Source organism: Chlamydotis macqueenii, chromosome 1 (genome assembly GCF_036417535.1).
Source record: "Chlamydotis macqueenii isolate bChlMac1 chromosome 1, bChlMac1.mat, whole genome shotgun sequence".
Lineage (NCBI taxonomy): Eukaryota > Metazoa > Chordata > Aves > Otidiformes > Otididae > Chlamydotis > Chlamydotis macqueenii.
In genome coordinates, this window is record NC_141556.1 from 211,652,430 (window position 1) to 211,678,584 (window position 26,155).

Consider the following 26,155-nt stretch of genomic DNA (forward strand, 5'->3'; position numbering starts at 1 on the left):
AGTTAGTGTGCTGGGAATGCTCAGCTTCTTCAGGGACATCTTGAAGTATTTGCTTATACATCGTTAAAGAGGAGCCTTGCCACAGATGTACACGTTTACCGTTCACTGATGAGGCTTGAGATCTTTCTCTCAGCCAAGGCTCAAAAAAACCCCAACTTTTCTTACAAAATAAGAGGCAAAAAAAAGAAGATTTAATAACAAAGTTATATGTATTCAGGAGCAAAGGGCCTGAAATCTTAGAACAGCCCCCACTGTAACTGCACAGAGTAATGCTCAGTTATTCCTAAATTAGTAACACAGGCCTTGTGAAGTCTCATGCGTCTTGAGCAGGCAGTGTAAATTTTTTTTCTGTGCCAAAATGTGTTTTCGTGTTCCAAAGAAGCTCAAACCCACAATACTGGTTTCACAACGCTTTCTGTGGAAAGTCCCACGTGCTCCGCACAGGGCTCTGCCCTTTGTGGCTGAGTGAGGATGGTGTTACTGCTGGGGAGCACAGAATGTGTGTAAGTGTACCCTTTCCAGAAGAGTCTAGTCAAGAAGTTGAGTCAAGTTGCCTCAAGACACTCTTCCTCCAAACTGGAGGAGAAAGATATGGAGTTAGGAGGTCAGGTATGGAAGTGTCTGAACTCACTGGAGCCATCACTTCTCCACTCCCTGAATTGGAGGTCCAAGGTCTCCGGTCCCATCTGTCTTCTGAGATGTCTCCTGCCACCCTCTTCAGTACTGTCATGTAGCCATATTTGTAGGTCCTCATCTTCTGTTTTTGTTTCCACTGTCTTGGCAGTCCAGTGGATTTAAAGGATCCAACTTCACTCATAACACCAAAGAGGCCGTATAGTGCACTCATTATTGAATTTCGTCAAACACACATACAGATCCATGCTAAAAATATTATGTAGGCTGTAAAGTTAGGAAATTCCAGAAGGAAGTTTTCCTGAGGGCATTTTTGGGAGTTTATACATGGTGTTACTCTTCCTTAGCAAGATCACATCCTAGCACCACTGTCTCTTTAAGAGATGGAGAATGCGTCTCTTTTAAGATGGAGAATACAGTTCAACACACAGTATTTGTGGTCTGTCCTGAGGGCAGAAGTATTGTCTTCCACTGGTTATGTACTTCATCAAAATTAATTTGCTGTCATTACAGCCCAGTGACATGGAGCGTTATTACTTCCACTTTATGGAAGGGAATTCAGGCATGAAATGAAATCAGCAGTAGCACTGATATTTGGGTGCCAGTCTCAGGGACCTTAGATCTGAAATGTGGATGTGGTTTGATTTCCAGAATAGTTTGCACTTAGAGTACTTTTGTCTTCAGCGCCAAGGCCAAGACAAGTGGGCAAATCTGATTGCAGTCTGAAGGGAACAAATGTTGATAATCCCATGGGAAAGGTTTATTCCAAGTGTCTTGCACAGCACTCTTCAGGGGCATTGGGGTAGCTGCAAAGCTATAGGTTCCTTCTCTGAAGGGGCACCCAGCTGCCATAGCTGAGGCTCTTTCTGTTTCCTGACTTCCATCAGCATTTGTTGTTCAGCTTTGATGGTCAGTGAAGCGGTGATCTGGAAATGTTCAAGGCCGGGTTGGATGAGGCTCTGAGCAACCTGATCTGGTTGGAGATGTCCCTGCTCCTTGCAGGGGGGTTGGACTGGATGACCTTTGAAGGTCCCTTCCAACCCAAACCATTCTGTGATTCTGTCTGACAGACAAGAGGCTCCTTCGCTTTCATAACAGCGTCTCTCCAGAGCGGGTCCTGAGCTGTTGGTTTTAGAGCTGAGAGATGGAGGCTTTATGACCAAGACCAGATGCGAATCTCCCGTCTGCGTGTATGCGTGTGTATGTGCACACACGTACAGTGTGTGTGAGCAAGCATGGAGGCAGGAAATAATGGTCCACTTGGGGAATGTTTCGTATGTAAATACGCTGTGATCTGCATTGCATCCATATGTATGCTGCAGGGTAATGCATAAGCAGAAATCCTGCTGGCAGTTCTTGTGATTTTTCTGAAAGTGTCTTATGTAATAAAGGTGATGGTTTGAACCCTTCTTGTAGCGCACAGCACCTTCAATTGCTGCTGCTGACATTTAACGCTGATTTGTTGATGATTTCCTCTGTTTCAAGTCTGGTCATAATTTTATTTGGGAAGAGGAGAAGTTGCAGTGTCAAAAGATCTGAGTTAAAATTAAACAATACGGTTGGGAGCTGCTCCTAATCAAAATCGGAGACTTAACCGTTCAGTTCCACAGCAACATTGAGGGAGGCCAGGACTGATACTGCCGGACTTCTTTGAAAGGTGAAAATGAAGAGATAAAGGCTGAGAGGGATGAGGGAGAAGGGAAAACTTCTACCTCTGTGGTCCTCTACTGCCCTCCTCCCAGCACACTTTCTACATTTCCATTATGAAGCAACCAAATTAACGGGCTTTTGGACACAGAGTGTCCCAGCTCTGAGATGAGCTACTTGCTGTGATTGCCATGGTTTTTTCTCTGTGTAAGTCTCTATCAAACAAGTCATCTATCAAACATATATTCAAACCAGTCACTTGGCTCACATCTCCAGCTCACGTGTTCCCTCAAACCAGCAAGCCAGTGGTTATGCTTCTCCACTCATTTTTCACATAGCCTGCTTTCTAGTCCTTCGTTGTATTACCTGTTTAAAGCCATAACTTCTGAGTTGTAGACCTTTCCCCGCCCCCCCACTTTTGTATGCCTGCTACACACTTAGCATCAACAAGAGCCACGAGGAGGTCAATGCATGACCCACGTGTCTCTCTTTCTTTTTTGCCAGGATAAAACCTCACTCTCAAACCTGGAAATACTTCTCAGATTGTTTTTCCCATACCACCCACCTCTTTTTTCCGCAAGAGGAAGCTGCTTGTGTTGAATGCTGTGGGAACCTAATTGTTACTTTATCGCACAGCGAGGGAGAAAAATGTGCTAATTAAACAACCTGCTTTTCTGAAACCAGATGATACTTTCATTTTCTAGAAAGAGGAAGCTTAATGTAAAGTCCCTTCGTCTCCGCCTGGTGAAACCAGATGAATTGCCAAGAAGTTTTCTAATTTCATTTGCATAAGCCTTTTTCTAGCTACTTTGAAGAAAGTTCAAAGCTGACTGATTTTTTTGCCACTCAGCAGCAGGAATGCCAACTTTTCATTTCCTCTGTGCTTGAGTACCAGGAGGGGTAAAACTGTTCATCCACATAGGATAATGCTGTTGCTTTATTTGGATTTTCCCCTTTTCAACAGAGTGCCCAGATTGGTACGGGAGTCTGAAGGGTGAGTTTGGCTCCAGAGGAGTTGAAATAGGCTGATTTACCAACTTTTGCAGGCTGGTGGGATGCAAAGGTTGTTCCTCAGCGCAGAGCAGTCTTTGAGCAATTTGGGACAGGTAATGAAGGATGTTCTAAACATGAGAGCTTGAACAACGTCTCATTTTATCTATATCAGTAGCTCAGCTGCTTCTTTCCTGTGCCTTCTGTTCCTCTTGCCCTGGAAGGTCTGGTTCCTTGCAAGGCAGAGACCTGCTTCTTCCTCAGATCCGCTGACTGAAAGTCAGATTCATCTTTTTGCAGTCCATCTCCCCTGGGCTTTGCGTTGTCAAGGGACTGCTACTCACTGTGGTGGGGTTGGTGGATACTTCACTTCTCTGAACTCTGCAGTTATTGAAGCAGTTGTTACGCTCACCAAAATAAGAGCAGGAATGGGCCAGGACTTTCAGAGTTGCTTTCTGCTGGGAAAAACCTGGTCCCGTCCTAGGCTGAGATGAAGTGCAGCCCAGCTGCGTTGCTCTGTTGCGTACAAAAGAGATGAGAATAAGGAGGGTGATTTTGAAGAAAAGTTAGGATCATCGGTACTACGCAGGTATCAGCTACCTGCTTTGTGCAGGCGTGGACTACGAGGAATCATGGGAACTCTTCATCTGCATGACAGCAAGTGTCTTGGATGGTCTTAACCAAAAGAGAAAATTACTTTTAAAATGAGTTGAGCAAAATGCAGTGGCATCCCGTGTGGGTTGGTTTTTGTTCTTTTTTTGTTTGTTTAGAACTAAAATGGCATTTTAATTTCTTCATGGGTGAAGCCCATTTACTGGATAAGTGTATCCAAATTGGATGGTAACGTCATTTAGCTAATCCACGTTAGTTTAAGGAAATGAAACCACATCTTTTTTTAGTTTCTCGAACATCCCTGTGTTGAGGTGTCCTCTGCGTTAGCTTTCTACTCATCTCTATACATGTTCTCTTCACTTTGCTCTTTCTGCACAGTCTCTCTGCCTGGGGTCTGTTTGATGAGCTGGCTCTATGCAGTACACGTTTATTCTCCTCTCCTTTAGTTCTGTCTCTTGTAACAACAAAGCAGAAAATCAGAATTGCTCATTACAGGAAAGGCACCTCACTAATAATTAATCTGAGACCAGTCACCCCAAATGATGGTAATGTGTGTGTTTGTGGCTGACCAGGGCTGCTGCATGAATATTTTAGTTACTTTTTCACTGGAGATACCTGACTGAAGATACTGAGGCCATCAGCAGACACTGAAGCACTAAACCTCTAGCAGAAACAAAGGTTCCAGTCTTCTTCGGCTACAGAGCAAGCCTGCTAATGAGGAGCATTAGCAAGCTGGTGCCCTCTTATGTAGTTTGACCATGCAGAAGGACAGAAGCTCCTTCTGTACCCTTTGGCTGATATGTGCCGTGTTTTCTTTGCAGTCTGGGATACCTAAGCAGTGTTAATTTTTCATGCGTTCCTCTTTTCTCTCTCAGGTTATAGAAGATCTTTTCAAGACGGCGACAAACACTGTGCTCTCCAGATGTCCTCGTGATGTTGAGCTGTTTCATAAATACATAGCTCCTGCCCAGAAGGTAATAAATGTGACAGGAAAGAGCTGCAATCCTTTTATGCGTTTTTGGGGCTCTTGGCAATAGGGAGGCTTAATATTTTTTTTTTAATTATTTTTTTTTACTGTGTTGTCCCGTGCTAACAAACTATGAAGAGCTAAAAATTGGCCTGAGCTTGTGTGATTTTTCAGGCCAACACAGAAAGAACAGACAACTTTCTGTAGCTGTTGGCAAATGTGGCAAAATGGTAGCTGTCCCCTCATCTAGCAGCCTGTGAATCCTCAGCTCCAAAAATCAGGGACCTTTTTAGCACTGAATGGCTGTGAGTGGATTTCGATCCACATCTTGATCAGCAGACCTACAAATCAAAACTTAGAGGGAGGTAGCTTTTCTGAGTTTCCTCGGGGCTTCTGAACCCTTAAGAGCAGCTTTACATTTTTGTTTTTCTTGTTTTGACCAAGGACAGGTTGGAACAAACGCTGAAGAACAAATTTGTGACGTAAGTACTTCTATTTCAAAATGATCTGGAGGAGGGCTTTTGGGGAGAAGGTTCCTATTTTGTTTGTCGTTTTCTGTTGTTTTTTTTTTCTTTCCTAACCCATTGTCATCTGGGTTAGCGTAATATATCTGTAAAAGCATGAATTGCAGTTCCCTTTGTACTGTTCACCAGTTGCCCTTTCATCTCTGCATGAGACTGGCATCTGAATCTGCTGGCCTTTTTGCTCTAAACAAGATACTCTTTCTGTTGGGGTATCCTCCTTCCAGCGTGTACCTGCGCACTGTTTTGCTCACTTGCTTGGCTTCATCGCTCTGCCTTCCTTCACACTTTTACTCCAACAGCTCCCTTTTTATGAAACAGGTTTTTTTATATTTAAAAATCCCAATTGGTTTTCTATTCTGCTTGCTTGTCCGACTGCTTTTCCCAGTTCTCTGCATGCTAAAGAACTGAAGGTTTTTGGTTTCCCTCCTTGGCCCCTAAGAATATCTCCTCCTCCCTACTCTTGCCTGTCTCTTCAGTGATGCTCTCCATCCCGCAGAACGTTGTAGGGCTGCTCAGCCCAGCACTGGTTTTCCCGTTAAGCAGCTACCGCCACGCTTGGGCAGCAGGATCATTTGTGATAAATCCTCCCTGTGCCTTGTGCCTGCAAAGACACCATGGGAGACCTCAGTAAAGTCACTCTCTCCCCATATTAATCTTTCTCTATAACTGATATTCCTGAGAGGACAGAGTTGGACTCAGCTTCTCCCATGATCCAAGGAAAAAAAAAGTGAGTCAGCTCATCTCTCTCTGTGTCTCTCTCTTCATCAGCTGCTGGCAGATCTGGGGCATTCCTGGCTCACACACATCAGTTACATGCGTTGACCCTGTGCCAGTGGTATACCTCATTTGGACCATGGCCTCTCATAACCCAAACACATGGAGCAATTTATTCCTTCCTGAGGAGTTTCCTCCGAAAGCCTTGCCTGTATTAGTGAAACCTTGTAGCTGGGTGTAGAGAGCTCGTGCTCTTTAGGGAACTTGGTTTATGATTGGAGTTAGCAATGATACAGAGAGATTAAATTATTGTGATCGAGTTATTCTTTCTTCTCTCTGTCCGCAACATTTCCATGGTATGTGGAAAACTTGTCAGCAAAAGTATCTTCCATTGAGTCTTGATTTCCAGTTATCAAACTTGCAGCATCTTTCACTGCACTTTTTCTGTTTGCTCTATAATGATGCTGTTCTTTTGGACTGGTGGAAGTCAGTGGAGAATGTAGAGAAACACTGCTGCAAATAAATCTCATTATTTTTACAAAGTAAAATAAAAATGTTTCAGTTACAAGCCTTTTGCACTCTGGGCTGTTGTTTTTGCCTAACACCATGCTGAACAGCGGAGCTGTGTTGTTGGAGCTCTGCCCATGAGGCACATTGGGGAATTTTTTTTAAGAAAACAGATTTCTATGAAGCAATTCTCTGCAGAGCTCACTTCTGACTGAAATGCAACATTGCAAGGATGCGAAAGTGTCTTGAGAGCTTAGCACTTCCTGCCCTGCATGTAGCTGAAGCGCGTTAAAAACATAGGGTTCTTGCCATATAAAATGGTTCTTGGTTTCTGTCCAAAGAAGTTTTGCTGGGAAGTCTGACATCACAGCACAAGTTGGCATGGTGGTGGGGAAATGCCTCCTTCATTTTCCAGTGCGGCACTTAGCCAGAAAACTTTCTTATTATTCCTTTCATAGTTATCTTAAATACCTTTTTTTTTCTTTTGCAGAATTTCCTACAGTGAAGCAGTGGAAATTTTGAAGCAGGCTTCTCAAACTTTCACTTTTAAGCCAGAGGTAGGTCCTTGCCTGGTGGCTTGTCCCTGTGCCTGTCCATGCACGCAGCCAGCGTGAACTTTGTGGATCTCCTTTCTCTTTTTGCTGATACCACAAGAGTTGTTGCTTCATACAAGTTATCTGCCTCCTGGGGTGTTTACTCAGTTGTATTATTTTTGCCCTTTGGGGTTGAAATAAGGACTATAAGGAGCAAGATCTGTAGAAGAACAACACGTAATGTTTGCAGGGAAGGAAGTGATGAGCGCGCTGTTGAAGGACCAAGGCTTTGGCAAAAGCACTTATGTTTCCTCTGTGAGTAGAGCTGAGTGTGTTGTGGATTCAGTAGCAGTTATGTAAGGGGAGTTGCTGCAATAGTCCTCAAATAAAGGAATTATATTAGGATAGCACCAAAAGTTTGACAAGGACCAATAAGCCAATGATGTAGGTGAAGGAAATCCCTTGTCTTTCTGAAGCACAGATGTTGCCTGGGGAAGAGATTCACATGCTGGTCTTTCTAACACTTTCAAACACACACAAGGGAGAGCATTTGTAGCGGTGCTCATCTCATGTACACACTGATTAAGGTTTCTCTCATTTTGATGCTTTAAGAAAAATAACCCTCTGGCTGAAGGCATCTTCGTAGCCAGCTGGGTAACTGTCTTGTGGGTGTAGAACCTCAAATCCTATGTAATACCTTGATCTGAGACAGCAAACTCAGGCTATTTTCAGATAAGGAGAGTCTGCAGAATATCTGTTCCCCTCTTCCCTTTCCAGTTCCCGGCATTCTTTGCACATCCTGTAATGGACTGGAGGTCTCTAGTCAAACGCCACAGAATTTATAACATCACTGGAAGAAAGGAGAAGTGAAGGGCATTGCAAATGTCTGAGGTTTCTCATAACAAAGAATTGCTTTAATAGAGTGCTGGATTTTCTTAAGTGAGAATTAATGTAGCGTGTAACAGGACACAGCAGGGAAGAGAGCAGTCAGCCCAGCAGAGCTGCTTCCTATATACCAGTGTTAACACTGAAATAAGGCTGGTTTGCTGGCTTGAGTGGGCTGACTTTGGATAGGTGCCTGTTTCCCTTAAGCTGCGTGGAGCATGTGTTTGGAGGGGTTTTTTTGTTTGTTTGGGTTATTTTCTGATTTGATACCAGATGCTTGGGCTTGATGCAGGGATGATCTGGTCCTGTTCAGTGGAAGTGAAACCATGTTATTTTCATTGCTTTGCTCTGCCTTAAAATTCTTGAAACTCTGCTTAGCAAGTTTTCCCGGTGGCCTGTGTGAGAAGTTGCTGTGCTTGGTTTCATGTTATTCAAAGCTACGCGTCTTTCCTATGCAGGGATTTTGCTGAGTCTCTTGCCACAGGCAAGGTGCACCAAAACAGGATCCCAGGTCCCTTTTGTTGTCTTTACAGTGGGGCTGTGACCTCCAAACGGAACATGAAAAGTACCTGGTGAAGCACTGTGGTGAGATCCCCGTGTTTGTGATTAACTACCCGTACGACCTCAAACCTTTCTACATGCGGGACAACGAAGATGGACCTCAGCGCACAGTGAGTCCATGGGTCACACTTCCACCACTTTTTTTGGCTAGGCGTGTGTCTTCACCTACCGATGGATAGACAGATGAGGATAGTCGTCTGCTGGGCCTCCACTCTAGAAGTCCAAGATAAGACGTGACAATCAGTTGATCCTGTCCAGTCTTTCTCCTGTTGTAGAAGAAATCCCCAAAGCAGGAACAACAAGAGGAGGAAGATTCAGGAGTTGGGTAGCATTAGGTTTTTGCTTAAGTCTCTTAAGACAAGTTTACCGTAGTTTCCTTTTTTTCTCGGTAAACTTCTGTACTGCTAGATGAAATGCCTAAAATTGCATGGGTCCATGCAGTCCATGATTCTCTCGTCATCTAAATGTAGCATCCATGTAATCCTCAAATAGCAGATGGACACAAGAAGTAAGCTCTTTTCCCCTGCGTCTCATGCTTTGAAGATTTGATTTCCCAGTTGAACTGAGAGAATCTGATGCATTGCTTCTGCTAAGAAGAGTAGCTACCCTACTGTGTACCACTGTGACCTCAGTGGCTTTAATTCTAGCAAGAATTCAGCTGTGGGATAAGAAAAGTAACCCTACAAAACAAAACAGAGAAGATAGCTGCCCCAAACCTAATGGCATGGATGGTAACACGGATCCTAATGCTTGGATCCAGCATGAATGCCGTTGATCCGTTGGTATCGTTACCACTAGAGCTGGCTTAAGGAATGGGGGCAGATAGGGGGCAAACACAAGTTACAGCATCAGAGCAGCTTAAACTTTAAGGGAATCAGGGCTTCAGGAAACTTCCCCATGTGTCTTTGCTTCCTTGTGAGCTGCTGTTGGGTTCTTTCTGCCCTATGCAGGCTTGCCCACGTGCACAGGTTGTCATGTAGGTACTAGGAGGTCCTAGGGCACTACGAGCAACCTAGTGGGGTTCAGTTCACACCACCTTCTGTAGATGTCCTCGGTCTGGAACATCACTGCGCTTGTTTAGATTTTCTGTAGACTTATTGATGTTTATCATTGTAAAGTTCCCTCCCAGCCTTTTCCTGTCAACAAGAGACTTTTCAAGCATGTGCAAATACTTGTCCTGGGCTCTGGAAGAATTACAGTAGCTTTTTACAAAAAGCCGCCAGTGTCAACTGTAATTCTGCCATACGCTGAATGGCTATATGGCATGACTTGAATGAGTTTCCTTTCTTTTAAGGTTGCAGCTGTTGATCTCCTTGTACCAGGAATAGGGGAGTTGTGTGGAGGCAGCTTGAGAGAGGAGCGGCTGTCCTTCCTCGAATCACGCTTACAGAGGTACGGAAAACCCACAGGTGCCAGGAGACTGGCCTGACCAAGAGAGGGTTTCAGCTGCTCTCAGCGGTGGGCAAGACGGAGGAGTGGAAGGGCAACTGATGCTATTTAAAAGCAGCTTATTTTTGTCTTTGAGATATTTGTCTGAGTAGGTGATGGCAAACTGGTGAAGAAGTTCTTCTGCTTCTGTTGTAGGCACGCAATCTGTCTCTCTGTTTTAGCTCATCACAGAAGAAGAGTTTATTTTGTGTTAGGAGGCCAGGGCAGCAGAACACCTCAGCTCTGCTGGGAGTCTCTGGGTCTGGTGCGAGGCACTTCATCCTTGAGCCTTTTCTTCACAACTTCTGTGGTGGAGAGTGGATTGCGAAGGTGGAAGTTGTCACGTAGACAGAGCTTAGATGTATTTGTCATCACGTTGTGCAACTGAGGAACTGCAGTTTTGGTGGGAAGCTTGCTAGCTGTGGTGCAGCTGGCCTCAGTGGCATCATTTAAGAGCATGCAGTTCTTTGCTGACAGTTTGGTGAGAAGCTTCACTGGAAGTGCCTGGGACTTGTACTGAGTCATATGGGCTCTTTCCCTGCTGCTTTGTTCTGGACTGTGTGACTTTGAGTAATTTTAGGCTAAATTCAGTGTCAGAATATCAAAGCTGCTGTTTAGTTAACAATAATTGACATTATAGACTGGGTGATTCTTCATAGACAATTACTCCCTGCATCCTGTCTGATTGTTCAAAAGATACTTTTATAACTCATATGAGTCCATTTGTGCCAGTCATACACTTGTGCTATGCTATTTTGGAGGAGGATTAATCCCAGAGTAACACCGTTCGCACACTGGGAATGAATTTGTCACTTAAATCAGCCGCACGCTCGCAGAGATATATCTAGTCAGTGGAGAAGAGCAAAATCCATTTCAGCAGAACGAATCCAGAAGGTGCAGGGCAATTAAAATCACCAGAACATTGATTCTCAGTTTGTGGTGTGGGGTGATGTTACTCCCCGTGCTCCCTGCTAACTCTCCCAGAGCAGGCGCCCTTCAGCTGAAGCAAAGTACAAAGTTGTCTGCTGCGCTTTTTCACTAGGAAGTTTTGCTAGTGAGATCCGGAGTCCGCAGCCCTCGAGGTGTGGGGCTGCAGGAGTGGTCCTTGTGGAGGCTGAAGCCAGGCTTTCTTGTTTGTCAGGAAAGTCGTAGGAAGTATTTCAGGCTACAAATGGGGTGTGTCTTCAGTGACCTTTAAGGATAGCTCTGCTTTGAAGACAAGCTGGAAAAATAACACCTTTTTTCACATGTTTTTCTTAATTTTGAGTACTCAGGATCTGATCTGCTGAGCCCGAATACTTTGTTAAGGCGTTTAGATTATCCTTCCTGCAGACTCAGGATAACTGAGGGAGATAAAGAACAGAATTCTTGTCTCCTTATACATACTTCATACAATAGCTCTCCACGTCCTTGTCAGGGACAGCTGCAGTGCACTGAGGATGAGAGAAGCACTCTTTCCTTGCCTACAGTTTTCTGTTTGTGTTCAGAGAAGTGGGGGCAAAAAACCCAACAATTTTCCCAGCAGGAAAAGGGGAGAGGGTGCACAGGTGGCAATTGGAAAAAGAGGTGCAATTGGAAAAAGGGCAATTGGAAAAAAAGTTGTAGCCACCTGTGAAGAGATTTTGACTCATTCGTAAATGAGGTTGGCTGCATGTCAATGTAAATTTAATATTCAGGCCTGTGCTCTCCAAACATTCACAAGTAGGTTATTGATATGCTTGAAGTTAAGATTATGCACAAGTCTCTGCGGGAAGCTGGGATCAACCCTGTACGTTGTCAGAACTTTACGTTTGAAGAAGCATGTTGGGAATCTGTTCAGGATTGTCTACTGATCACCAGAACTGGCAGCCACTGATGGTGTCTTCCCTTAATTTCTGGCCTTTCCCTTTTTAAGTGAGTTTAGTCATCAGATCCTCCCTTTTCTTGTAGCGTTCTCTTCCAGGCAAGTACTGCTCATGTGGTTCTCCTCTGTTCCTTTACTTACAAGGCATTTTCTTTTTGTTCCACAGATTAGGCCTCGCAGATACCTACCAATGGTAAGACACTGTCTTAGTCTGCAAGCTGTATTCCTTCTTTTGAGACTCTTTAAACAACTGTTTCATTTTTTTGATCCTGTTCTTGAGGGGATGTTTCTTGGCCCAGTTGCCCTGCCATCACTGCCAGTCTAAATGGAACAGCCAGTTCATTTAAACAAAGTTTAATCTAATGCTGCTTACATTATCTTCCCGATTTGTCCACTCATAGCACAGGTCATTCCTTTCAGGATTGCATGAAGTGGACTAGTTTACAACCCATCAATGATTCTTGATATTAAATCGTTAAACTGTGTTCCGTGTTGAACACATTCTGACTGCCATCGCAAGAGATAAACAAGTTACGGAACCATAAGCAATTTGTGACCTTTAACAGCTTTATGAATAGCTCCCTTTGCAATTGACGGGGCAATTGGGTCAAAAAATCTTCCCTAACAAAGCGGCTGAAGCATTTAAAACTGTCCTGTTAGGGAGACAGAACAACCTTTGAATTAACGAGTTAGCCTATTAAAGCGACAGAAGGATCTTAGTGTTCCTCTTGACAAGTGTTTCTTGGAATGTACTTTGTCACAGCTACTGAGAGGTGATAGTGCGGAGAATTTTAAGTTTAGAAGAGTGAGTTCAAATACTCTGCAGTATTTGGAGTGATCATTAGGGAGGCTGTCTTGAAAAAAAGCAGAGTAAGTGTAGGATTCTGCGCTCTCCTTTTACCACAATATAAAATCATAGAATCATAGACTCATAGGATGGTTTGGGTTGGAAGGGACGTTCAAAGGTCATCTAGACCAACCCCACTGCAAGGAGCAGGGACATCTCCAACCACGTCAGGTTGCTCAGAGCCCCGGCCAACCTGGCCTTGAATGTTTCCAGGGATGAGGCGTCCACCACCTCTCTGGGCAACCTGGGACAGTGTTCCACCACCCTCAGTGTAATATCTAATCTAAATCTACCTTCCTCTCTTTTGAAACCATTACCCCTCGTTCTGTCACAACAGGCCCTGCTGAAGAGTCTCTCCCTGTCTTTTCTGTAGGCCCACTTTAGGCACTGGAAGACCACTATCAGGTCTCCCCAGAGCTTTCTCTTCTTCAGACTGAACAGCCCCAACTCTCAGCCTGTCCTCACAGCAGAGCTGCTCCAGCCCTCTGATCATCTTCGTGGCCTCCTCTGGACCCTCACCAACTGGTCCATGCCCTTCTGATGTTGGGGGCTCCAGAACGGGATGCAGTGCTGCAGGTGGGGTCTCACCAGAATGGAGCAGAGGGGCAGAATCACCTCCCTCGACCTGCTGCCCACGCTCCTCTTGATGCAGCTCACCTAGAACAGCCCAGCGCATGGAAGACCTTTACATCATCCGTTTGCAAACAGGGTGAATGAAATGTCTGCCTTTATTGTTTGAGTTTCTGGGCCGGAATACACTGTGTCACTTCATCTGAGGGGAAGGATTATCCTGCCCAAGGATCATCAGTTGTGTGGCTAGATGCTGAGATACAGCCTGAGGAGGTCTGGTGTTCAGTGGGAGAGCCTTCCAGCACTACTAAGATAGTTCACCCATGCCTCATGCTTCCCTCAAGAGGGAAGATTAAGACATTGTCGGTCAGCCATTTGCATTTTCATGTGCTATGTAGCAATCACAATCTGGAAATTCTTTCCTCCTCTGTTCCCTACACTCTGTCACGGATGATGTAACTTCCCAGAGAAGATTAAAACTCTTGTTACCCCCTGCCATAGCAGGGTCTGGTGTCCTAGGAAGGTGCAGGATAGGAGTAATCCTGGATGCTTCTGGACTGTAGTCCAGAATCTGCCAGAAAACAGGTCGGTGGTTTGCCAGTATCCATCTTTTCAGTGGAGGTGGCAGGAGAGACTGAAATTAATCTCCTCCAATTTAGTGATTGAATTTAGTCTCCAAAGCTGGCTCACAAACTCCTGGAAGAACAGTTGAGTCATTCCTTTTTGAATACATTTGCTGACTTTAGAATGGGCAGCTGTATGAGATGCAATCCCTTTTTGAAATCCATTTTATATATTGCTGTATCTCTGTTTCTACCTGTTTTCTTCTCCCACTAACCAGGAGGATACTGTTGGGGCTGACTACTTCTAGGACAGCTTCAGGAATGCCTTTTTTTGTGGGAGAAACATTGGGCAGAGAGGCACCTGATGATCTGAAATACTGTTGTGCTTCTGCCCATTTCTACCTTTTAGAAAGCTTTTCAAAAAAAAAAAGGAGATAAAGGGGCATGGTCAAAGTCCTCTGAATCTTCAGTTCTCTACATCTTTCCTGTTGTGCAGGTTTCTTTCCATAAAGACTATGAGTAGCAAAAGGATTTGGCTTGATTTTGCAGAGTTATTTTATCTCATTGTCACACTTCTTCCTTTGAACTGCAGAGAGAAAAGAGCTCAGTGCTGTAGATGCTGATCTTGGCTAGACTTGGAAATGTCTGTGGAAGAGAGGTGGAAAAGTCTGGCAGTCAGAGTTTACTCTGGGAAGTAATTTCCTTTCTCTGTGGCCAGGGAGTACTGAGTATATCGCCGTGTAAGTGGTGGTCCTGATACTGTTTATAGCCTCCAGGTGCCGGCGTAGCACGAGCAGGTACTTTGTAATGAACAGTGTCCCCACTACCATCAGCTTGGGCAGTGTTTCAGACAGACTTTCTACATCTAGGGCACCCATTTCCATACTCTGATTGTCATCGTGTGCATCAATGAAGAAGATGGCCTCATCCTGAACCCTTTCCAGTGCAGGTACCTTTCTGTCTCCTGGTGAAGGTACACAGTGGCAGAGCAGGTGTTATCTGCTGTCTTAGAGTGGGTATTCCTGTGTTGCCTTGGCCTTGCTCCTGCTTTAGATGGAGAAAATTGAGCTATGTGGGCTCTAATTGCTTAATTTTCTTTAAAGCTTGAATGCTAGAGTGTTCAGTTGGGTCCTTATAGAAAGGAGGTAGAAAGGAGAAGTTGGATGTAAGGAACAGCAGCGCTGGTGAGCCACTTGCAATCCATGGCCAGTGACAGCATTCCTGTCCTCCTTTAACCTCCCTCAGAGCCCAGCCAAAACAGGTAGCCCATCGCTGTCCTTCACAGGCACCTGGTCCTGTTACTCTTGTTTTGGGGAGAAATCAGAGTGCTGTGCTGGGCCATACAAAGGCAGGCAGAAAGTCAGTGCTACAGCCAGCCAAAATATGCCCAAACCCCGCTCGTGTCCATGGGAATGTTTTAGATTGATCCCCCTGAATGCTGCTTTTTTTTTTTTCATAGATTCCAAAAAAAAAATATAGCAGAGCAGAAACTGTCTGAAACCAAAGACAGTGTTCTACCCAGCATCAGAGCCTGAAACATTCAACAAAATGGTTTTTCAAATGTCATTTCACTAGTAGTTTTTCATTAGCCTGTTTTTTTCCTTTTTTTTTTCCGGTAGAATATTGAGCTTCATGGACTGCAATATCTTTGTTCTTTCAGCCTTACTTTTTTCAAATTGGCTGCGGAGGCTTCAGTATAACGAGGGGGTTACATAAAAGATCAAGATTATATTTGTTTTGAAAGGAGACCAAAAAGAATACATTCTGCTTGTAAATGGTCACCAAGAGAGCACTGATCTTCATAGTGCCTTGCCGTGCAGCACAGGAGCTCGTGATCAGGATAAAAGGGTATAGATTTTTAAAAGGATGAAAGGAAATGCTCTTCTGACTTGGCTCATAACAAGCTCCTGGAATTCATTGCCAGAGGACATTGTTGCAGCACATACTTTAGTAAGATTCAAATCTCTGAAGAACTACCAGTCCTCCAGGTCCAAAACATGAACTCTGGGGCTAGCTGGGGTCACAGAAACTTATTTCCCCTGTGGAATAATGTTGCACAGTCCCCCCATTGCCAATGGAGGGCTCAGCTCTCCCCTTAAGTGTAAGCTAGTAGGAGAAATAGCTAGACTAGTTCATGGCTGGTTTTGAGGTGAGAAACATCCAGTGTCTGGAGACGATTGAATGAAGGAAAACCTCAGGGAGCATTTTCCAGCCTAAAGGGAATTTTCTCTTCATCTCCAGGCAGTTACTTTTTCTTTCATCTAGGAAGAATGGAAAATTTCTCAATTCCTTTGCTTCTTCTAAGCACAGTCATCAGAAAGGATTCACAGGCTTGATCCTTGGCACGTTAAATTTGATGGACTTTTTCCATTGACTGTAATGGATGTTGTTTCGCTCCTTTTGCCAAAATGGCTTCTCAGAGTGCTTTGAGATCTGCAGATGAAAGCCCTGGATAAGCGAGGGTAGAACTTATTATTGTTCATCTGGAAGAAGCTGAGTTATTTCATCTCCTTACAATGACTTTATAAATTCTGTTGCCAGCAAAAGAGGAGAAAAGATGCTAGGCTTAGTCTCAGCTGTCTTTGCACAGGCTGGGATATTGCTTAGAGACATCATCAGAAATGTTTGCGCTGTTATTTGTCTTACTGGTGGCAGCTAGAGTTGTCACCAGCTCGTTGGCCAGTTCTTCTCAGAACTACTGACCTGGTGCAGTTTGATCTGCCAGCACCCATATCCCTCCCATTTATGAGGTCTTTCGTCTTTCACAAGTCACCACCCTCAGCATCAGATCTGCCCACCATCCTCCTTCCAAAACCTTGAAAAACTGCTAAGTGGAGCTCCCCGGAAGCGGTTCCGGGTGTATTAGCAGAAACTCAAGTTCTTCTTAATACAGCCTGCATGAAGTGGACAGAAATGAAGACCACCATGCTGTTGCACAGCCTACGTGTTCGTATCCTAAGCCTAACCCTCATCAGAAGGTGTGGGGTGGGTACAACTGAGCCTTAGCAAGCCAAGCTGCCACCCAGCAGCACAGATAGAGAGCACGTGTGTCCCACTCTTGAGCCTGCTGTTCAACTTCCAGTAGAGGCGTAACTGCGCTTTGTGTGTCCGTGCTGGTACCTGAAGCCTGGATTGAATGTAATAAATGGCTTCTCAAATTTTAACTACTGCAAGGAAAAATCATAGTTCTGGTATGAAAGGCGTACTGACAAACTGAGTCTGGCAGAGTGATGTCTTGCAGATGTAGAATTTGTCGGAGAGTATTTTTATTTTGCAAGCAGAGGTGATCAGTGGCGTTACTTTGGCTTCACTCTGTTCAAATGTAGTCTTCAAGCCAACAAAACTCTGAAGTCCAAGCGGGTGCACTTTAATAATGTATACATTTAAGCAAGTACACTTACATATATAATGTATATTTTACATATTAATATGTATAAATATATATATACACACACACATATACTTTTTCCTTGCAGGTCATTAGCAGTAGTTAAAATTTGGAAAGCCATTTATTACAATCAGTCCAATCTTCTTTCTTTTTCACAGTGGTTTACCCCCTCTACTCCACTGCCTAAGTAGTAAAACATATATGTGCACTTAGATTTAAGTATACTTGACTTTTTTTTTAAACTGGGATGATAAAATATTCATACACAAAGATTAGAAGCATGTAATACATCTGGAGTCACTCAATCATATAAAGAAAAACAACTTTGTGGCCTCAGCGAGCTCGTAAGTGGCCTCGTAAATCAGTAGGACCACTCAGATGTTTGTCACTCCTATTAAAATAAAACTGTCGGTGACAATTTATAGCTGCAAATACAGTTCCTGTGTATCACACCAGCTACAGTTCAGCTGGGAAGCGGGGTACTCTAAAGGAGAACCATCACAATCTTGTTAACACCCCTATATTTGAAATATCTGCTTCCAAACTTTTCCTGAGCCTTCTGTGCAGAACAAGTGCTGTTCTCCAAAATGAAATGTCTTGTTCCAGTTCTCATTTTTGGAGAAGGTCGTAACTCAGCAAAAAATCTTGGACCTGTGGAAATTAATGAGTCGGTCTGTAAGAGTGATGGGGGAAAAAGTTAACAAAAAGCCATCATAATTACCTTAAAAGAAAAAATAAATAAATCTGAAGGAATATTCAGCAGATAGCAAGATCTGTTTAGCTTCTGAAGAAATTACTGGAACTGAAATGACTTAGACTATTGAAAGGAAGACAAAAAATGAAAGAATTTATCGTAGGGCAGATTTCCGCACCAGCATGGGAAGGGCTAAAGGAACCCAAGCAGACAACTCCAGCTCTGACAGCGGAAATGTTCTGTGCTTGTGTAGGAACCTGGGTTTGTGCCTCTGCTACGATATTTTAGATACTAAAATTTATAAAGATGCTCTGAATATGATCAGAGCTACTACAGCTCTCCCTCTCAGGGAATCGCACCTCTTCACACCCCTGACCAACGCCGGCTGTGTTGGCAAAAGTCCACGCTGCTTGGGGTCAAAGAAAAGTAATTAAGATGGAAAGCAAAACCCTAGATAAAAAGCTCTCTGTAATGACATCAGCGTAACCGTGCTGCAAATGTAACTGTCTGTTTAAATTACAGGTATCTAGACCTGCGAAAATTCGGCTCGGTTCCTCATGGAGGCTTCGGAATGGGGTTCGAACGCTACCTGCAGTTCATCTTGGGAGTTGACAATATCAAAGATGTTATTCCTTTCCCCAGGTTTTCTCACTCCTGTCTCCTGTAGCTCAGCAGTTGACCCAGGCGGAGCAAGCCGCTGGTGTGACTCTCTGTATTTAACGCGTTAGGACACAACTAAGTGTGTTTTAGTAGGAAATCAAGAGAATTTTTGTATCAGTGAAACTCTCAGTAAATTTCATACTGGCTTATTGAAAATAATGTATGTTCTGGTGAGATGATGGAAGCACGCTTGCAGTTAATTTGATAGCAGTTCATGGCTTCAGTGCACTTCAGGAGTATTAATAAATCCCGCTTAACTGAAGAGTTAAGATTCTCGAGAGACCGGTACGAGCCATGGAAGTACTGAATAAGCGTTGTTGGGAGGTAGTGGGGGTTTTATGAGAAATATTAATAAGGAAGTGTGACCTAAAATGGACTGGGAGCCAAGACTGCTGTGGGGCTTTAATAGCCTGCATGGTGCTTTGAAGATGGAATGTTATAAAATTGTGAGGTATTGTCACAGCTGTGATGCACTTGCTCTTACGAAATGACTACTGTAAAGTGTGATTCTCCCCATCCCAAATTCAAAGCAAATATTGTTTACCTTGGAAAAGTCAGCCAAACCTAGCAAGGCAAAATGTCATCTTGGAGCTACTGGAGTGAATTAGGTGAGCGATGTTTATTTTTGTGAATCATCAATAAAGATGCACACCATGTTGTTTTGTAACTCTGTATGGTTTCTTCTCCTGTTCTAAAACCGTAGCATGCAGCATCACAGCATTCCCTCCGGTGTCTTTGGTAGATGTTTCCTTTTCTGTATTCTCAAATTAGTTGCACCTCTTCTGCAGGAGATGTCTGTTTTCTGTCTCCAAGAGAGCACATGTTCGTAGCAGAAAGAAATGTTCAGTGAGATGAGAGTCCATTCAGCTCTCCAGATCCAGCTTGCAGTTTATTGGTGGGTTTTTGTTGTTGCTTTGCTTTTTTTCTTGTTGTTAATTGAGAAAGTATCTCATGTGCTCATCAGACCAAGCAGTTTGGTCTATATTTTGAAACAACCGACAGATGCTTTCACTATAGGATCTGAACTCCTTGCAGTCTTTAACGGGTTTAGGCTCTCAGCTCCCCTGCCAGGTAAAGAAATATTCATTTCTATTTTGAAGACGGGATTTTGGGAAGATCAAGTGACTTGCCCAAGGCAACTGGAAACCAGTGGTTTATTTGGGACTTGAACTGAGGGTTTCCAGCGTCCTTCTTCCCTTCCAAATTATCACAATGGAGCAAATGGACATTTGCATAGCGCTTACTGGAGCCCCAGACGCCGCAGCGTAAACAATAACTATGAAGAGAAAAAGCAAGGTAACAGTCTTATTGCTGATGAACCTCGTGTAAACTGCCATGTACAACGTGAAGCGGCTGCAGAGCAGCCCTGAAGACTTCTTTTCTGAGCAGATGAAAGGAATTGAAAAATAGTAATCAAAGAGCATTGCGCTGGTAGTACTGCAGTCGCAGTTCTCGCTGGTAGGGCTGTCTGCACCTGCAGTGTATAAAAATATAAATTTATGTCACGTGGCACCTGCCATGTTTCAGTTTGGTCCACAACTGGGGCTTTTACGTCTTAGGATCATGCAAACAAGATCGCCACAAGATCATTGGTTTGGGGTGTTTGTTGCATGCACTGAGACATCCTCTGCATATCAAGATTTTTTTTTTTCGTGTCTCCTTCATCCGCTTGATTAGGCAGGTGTTAACTGTGCCCTTGCTGGTTTGCATTTCCCGGTACAGCCTGAGCTGGTGAGTCTGGTTCCACCAAACGGTTCAAGCACCTGCCTTTTGAAACCGCTGAGAAGTTCCTACATCAAACACTCGAGGATCTTCTTGTGTTTGGACCATCTCGCCTTTTAATGGGTTGTCTTAAATGTTCTTGCTGGCCTTTACATTTTGGAATTACTTCTCTCAGCATAAGGGTGTGGAAAGAGTAGAGCTGCCGAACAGCCCCATCCATACCACGTCCCTAAATAATTTGCGCTCAGCAGGTGTCCTTACTGAGATCCTTAGTCACTGGTAAACGAGAGCGCTTGAACTGGAAGCCCATCTGCTGAAAACAGAGTGGGTGGATGGCAAAACTGTCTCCCTCCTGTCCGCTCTGCGTCCCCGCAGCGGCTCTGGGCTGGCTGTGTTGGTTTTGGCGTCAACAGGCTGTTGTCAGTGGGAGGTTGTTGGTCACCCTAGGAGATGTCAGATGGAATGGGCAGGGTGGGGCTGACCAGCATCAGGTGAAAAATAAGGTGTAGAGAAGAAGACAATGGAAGGTGCCAAAAAGGATGATGTGGCGTGAGTCACAAGTCACAGGGAAGGCCAGCAGGACCGTTTCAAACAGGCTTGCAGAGTGGTTGTCAGGGCTTTGTACGAGGTGACAGCTTGCAAGAACCGAGGGCTGGTGTGACCCACCCTTCATTCTTTGCCTTGATAAGAGGTTGCAGGACAGAAGGATTTGTAGGTAGGTAGGTGTACGAAGGTATGTCAAAGGTTTTGGGGTTTTTTTGTTTGTTTTGGTGTTTTTTTGTTTGTATTTTTGTTTTTCTGGTTGCAACCATTGCAGAAAAGCAGATTTTTAAGGAAAGTGTAGTAAGAATGCATCATGAGTGATTCTTGGCGCATTTCCGACTATGTCCAAGAGGAGAGGTCTCCCCTGTCTTCTACGGGTATTTCTACTTTGTTCAAAGGTCCGTGGTGAGTTGGAGGTTCGATGGGCAGGGTTGAGGTAAGGGGGCATTGCCCTTGGGTCTAAACGCTCATCCAAAAATGTACCCCCAGTAATCTGGCAGAATAAGCAGGAGGGGAGCGGGATCGTTCCCAACAGAACGTTCAGGCTGACGAGAGAGAGGAAAGGGTTGTCCAGTCTTGGAAACAGCCTTCAACGTGCATTGTTTTCCGTAGTGGTGGGAGAGGGGAGAAGGTAGAGGCTGAGTGTGCGTGATGATACAGCTTAGGGTTAATGCAGAGATTGGCGTTCTTGGGAGAAGCTTGATTTATGGGGGCCCAGCGAGGGTGGGAGCCACTCTTTCCCTCCAGGCTGGCATCGTTTGCATCGCACTACGTGTATGTAACATCGGCCGGTATCGCCAAGGAATGCGACGTTTTCCCTGGGATTTCCATGTGGAATGTCATGTATTTCCTTCCAATCTCCTCTCTCAGAATGAAACGGAAGTTAATCTGGAGGACAGGGGAGGTCGTTCTTGGATACGTAGGCAGGGTAACGCACCAAGAATTTCTTAAGGTTTAAGCCATTTTTCTTGCTACATCTTTGCTGAGAGTGTTATTCTTTGCACACAGGAATCATCTCGTAGCCTGAACGTGTGGTGCAGCACCTTACACTGGGGTGAGCAGTCAGCTCTCAAGCCCAGGTGACCAGCACGGTCTCTGCCGGCATCCTTTCGGTAAGTATTTCTTGAAGTTGCAGTTCCTTGGCGGCTAGCTCTGCCTCTTTTCAGGTTTGTCCTGACTTTGATCTTCAGAGGAAGAATCGGTGTCATTGATTACTGCCTCTGTGGCTTTGCCCCGTTAGGATGGAGTGATGGGAGAGCAACACGGCTGGGAATAAAAGAGCAGTGCCGTAAACTTTGCATAACCAAATGCCAGCCTCTCAGAAGAGTGTTTAGAGGAAAACCTTTGTTTTCACTTCAGGAATATCAGATAATCCCTTTACTTAAGATTTTTATGTGCAGGATGAAAGTATCTTGACATACTCTATTTTTAATTAAAAAAATAATACCCGCGGAACTAACGCCATCTCTCAGTCTTTTTGGTTTTAAATCCACGGGAGAGCAAATGCATGCTCTGAAGCTAATAGTAGAGGTTGCTCTTCTTCCCCTTATGATTTATGTCGGGATACCATAGCAGTGTCTAGATCTTGGGCTGTTGTCCTAGCTTCCATACAAGCATAGATGAAAAAATCCGTCGCTGGGCCAAGTGTTTCAAAGTCAGTAGACCAGCGCTTTTACCTGAATTACCTGCATTTTACCTGAATTACCTGAATTTTACCTGAATTACCTGCATTCAGGCCCCTAGACCTGGGGGGAAAAAAAAGCAATGAGGTGCCCAGCTCAGCAGTCCTCTCTCCAGTTTATTTGGTAGTAGTTGTAATTTAGAAAGCATCGCTTGTTCGAGGGAATGCCAAGACTTTGATGGGAAATGTAACGTAGAGTTTTGCTTGCTGGACTAATATTGATTGTTTTGGAAATAGCTTATAGATGTGTTTTTCTTTGGGGGGAGAAGGGGACTAATTTGCCAAGAAACACTTTGGTCCTTGTTTCCGTTAAATGTGTGTATTGAGATAAATGTGGCTTTGCTGCTGAAACCAAGAACAGTCGTTATTACTGTTGGTTTAGCCTCTGCCTTACGCTTGGCGAGATGTGGGAGATGGGTCCAAAGGAGAAATAAGAAAGGCTTTGTATAAAGGTTGTCAAGGTTCTGATTTCCTCAGAGCTAACCAAAGCTGCCGAAGTCACAAAAATGGTGGTCTCGGGGGCGAATTTATTGTTTTGTCTTACTATTTGTCGCAGAGCGGTGACCTTCGGAAGGATTGTAAAGTTTTATTTTATGATCCTGCTGGTAGAGGGACGTATGTAATTTACTATACGAGTTCTTCCAGAGCTGGCTAGCAACAAGTTTGACCCGGAGTTCAAAGAAATTATGGCTCCCGTTGTTTTATTGCTGCTGTGAAATGTGTTATTATCTGTCCTACAGCTGCGTCTCGGTGTCTGCTGCGCGAGTTGTTCGGCAAAGGGAGAGCTTTCACGGAAAAGGCAAGACAGGGACAAGACCGTGGCCTTTTAAAAGACATATACCAGCTCCATCAGAAATTGTAGGCTCAATTGTGGGTGAAATGTGGATGAAATGACTTCAGAAGCAAGGCAGGATGTTTGCGACTGATCCGGTTTCATACACATTTTTGGCATTTCCAAGATCCTAGACTGCGTGTCAGTGATTTTTATCTATCCCTGCATGTCCCAAGGCCTTCCAGAGAGATAGCAATCCTGCTGTTTATTTTTATTACTCTTACAATTGATTTTTTCTGAATAACTTGAGGCAGCCAACGGAGTACATTTTTAATTTTCTTTGCAAAGCTTGGTCTTGCTTTTTGCTCTTCACCAATAGCTGCGTATCTTGCTGTCTTGAGCAGGTACTGACACTTGTTTGTGCTGTAAAAATGGAGGTCTAAATTTTCAGAAGTCGCAGATTATACAGCTTGGTGGCAAGAAAATACGCAACCTGCTCAGAAAAAAAAAATCATAGTCTGGTCTGGGAGAGACCTTTTGAGACGGAGGTCTCCCATTTTCTGCTTGTCCCTTAGCTTTGCTGCTGCTCTGTTGATGAACGCGTGGCCACGGGCTGCCCATCCAAACAAGGAGACAGCTAGACACCCACCCTGGACAACTTCAGGGCTTCCTGACCTCTCTGTCTTGCTGCTGCCAGGGCTCTTCACGCAGCTGTGGTGCTCCAGGTGGGTGCAGAAAAGTCAGGGATACGTGAAGGGACTTGCTAGAGGCTATGGAGGGAAGCAAGAGGCAGGATCAGGGTTAGATTTCCAGGCTCCCCTGCCTGAGTTTAGACAAGGTTTCTCCCATTTCTTCATGAAGTTACAGAAAATCACTGCTTAGCCAGTTTGCAGCTCCAGGAGATCCAGCTGCAAGCACTTACCTACTGCAGAGATTCCAGCATCGCTGTAACCGGTGAAGCCTCGTTCCGGCAGGTTGGGATCCCACGATGGCGTCTCCGTGAAGCGCTTGGAATGACCTCTGCAGTTATTTAGTCTGAATAAATCACCCTGCGCGTTCAGGCTTGCCCAACAGCGTGTACACAGCATCGTAGCCGCCGAGAAGGGCCTCTGCGCGGCGGCTGAAGTGCTGGGAAGGGTGTGCTTCAGGTGCCTCTCTGTAAACGTGCACGGGTGGTGCTTCTCCCTATCACCCTTGAACTTTGCCCAAAGTTATTTGCAAAGTTATTTGCAAAACCCAAATAACCATGCAAATCAAATCCGAGAGCCTGGTTTATACCCTGGCTTCAAACAGTCTTTCAAATTCCATTACTAATAACGGCGTTAATAAATTATTAGCATTTATGGTGATTTAGGAAGTTCAGGGTTCAAGGATTTAACAGATTTCATGAGCCTGTTAGTTAAAAGAACTTGATGGATGACTTGCCAGGCAGGATTAGATTGCCGTCTCCTTGGAGTACGGTGGTTTTAGCGCCGTGTTACTCCAGTCCATGATTGAGATTTGGTGCCATCTGTAACAGTACTGGTATGGAAAAAAAAAAGGAAGAAAGTTGGTGCTAAACCCTCTGAGACAGAACATTATGAAGTGTTCATTTCCCAGATCATTAGAAACTGGAAATAGCCATCTGGTCAAAACCAGAGATGCGTACGCTTGCGTCTACAGCTTAACAGCGTTCGGCCGTGAGGGCGGCTGCTCTGGAGCTTTTGGGACTGGGAGCTGGAGAGCATCCTTTGCCGCTGATCTTGGGGAAGCCTCTTCATGCTCTGGTCTTTTTACGGTTGATCTGCAATTCAAAATCAAGCTGAATTTTGGGAGGTGTTTGTCTAAAATGCAGAAGACATTTCAACCAGGAATATAATATGCTTCCTACGCTTCCAAATGGCCTAAAATGCTTTGAAACCACAAGAACTTATAATGTAACTGTGTTTACTCCAGAAAAAAAAGTGCCGTGTTTCAGGGTCCATTTGCCTGACCTCAGCATCTGTCAGGAGGATCTCAGCGTGTCTTACGTCTCAGCATTTCAGGGTCATTAGAAAAGAGCACAGGGTCTTGAATTTTCAAAATATGATAGGAACGAGCTTTTACATGCTGCTTCAGTCACTTAATACTGGTAGGAGCTGGAGTGGGGGCTGAAAATAAGGTATTTACGCTGCTGGCTTTGTTACCTTTCCCAGGTGCCACTCTCACCTATAGATGACCTGTGGTAGAGATATGGCTGCTATAAACACAACATTTTATCTATTCCTTGTTCTCAGCTGGTGACGTACAGCAGAAAATGGGACCTGAGGAACTCCTTCCTCATCAGCCATTCACTCCTGCTCATGGTCTCACCTACTTGGACAGTAAGGAGAATACGATTTATACATCTCAAAGCTCTTCTGCATCACAGGTCTGTGCTCCAGTAGCTTTAACTCTAAGCTGTGCATGATCTACGCTTGTAAACAAACGTAGAGGTACATCCTCCAGATAATTTACGCTTTCTAGGAGAGGCCTGAACGTAAGATGACATCAATGACTTCCTCCTTCTAATAGAATTTTTAGTTCATTATGTTGACCATACAGTGCAAGCTCATATCCTGAAGGGGTGTCACTGGAAGGAAGACTAGGGAGAAAGCATCTGGTTTTATTCTGGTTTCTGTTTTGACCAGCAAATATAATGGCACATGATCGTTGAGCCGACAGTAATCCAGTTACAAAAGTCTTCGGAGTTACTGCACCAACCAAATTAAACCTGATTACATCCAATTATGCTGAAAAGCCAGACAACAGCTCTTAGCTCGGGGTGAAGTAACTTCTTGCCATCGCATGCGGGGAGGCCTTGCGGGGTGTCGGGAGGATAATTGCTCATTTGCTCTACCACAGAGCACCATC

At 44.4% G+C, this 26,155-nt stretch overlaps 1 protein-coding gene across 8 annotated transcripts in view; it reads left to right on the plus strand.

Annotated features, from left to right (window-relative positions):
- Window positions 1-26,155, plus strand: part of NARS2 (asparaginyl-tRNA synthetase 2, mitochondrial) — a 65,643-nt gene that overhangs the window by 35,235 nt on the left and 4,253 nt on the right. Inside the window, exons 8-15 of one of the 8 annotated variants that reach the window (XR_015257518.1) lie at window positions 4,758-4,856; window positions 5,294-5,331; window positions 7,085-7,151; window positions 8,546-8,683; window positions 12,011-12,037; window positions 13,065-13,400; window positions 21,840-21,943; window positions 25,540-25,673. Coding sequence is in view for 5 of the 8 variants with exons in the window: in XM_086739708.1 (XP_086595834.1) it covers window positions 4,758-4,856; window positions 5,294-5,331; window positions 7,085-7,151; window positions 8,546-8,683; window positions 9,868-9,965; window positions 12,011-12,037; window positions 18,429-18,573 (612 nt within the window). In the remaining 3 variants the exon portion in view is untranslated. Of the gene's footprint in view, window positions 1-4,757; window positions 4,857-5,293; window positions 5,332-7,084; window positions 7,152-8,545; window positions 8,684-9,867; window positions 9,966-12,010; window positions 12,038-13,064; window positions 13,401-18,428; window positions 19,234-21,839; window positions 21,944-22,071; window positions 22,373-25,539; window positions 25,674-26,155 lie in introns of those variants that run through there. The other 7 variants (XR_015257519.1, XR_015257517.1, XM_086739708.1 and 4 more) reach the window with 7 other exon arrangements.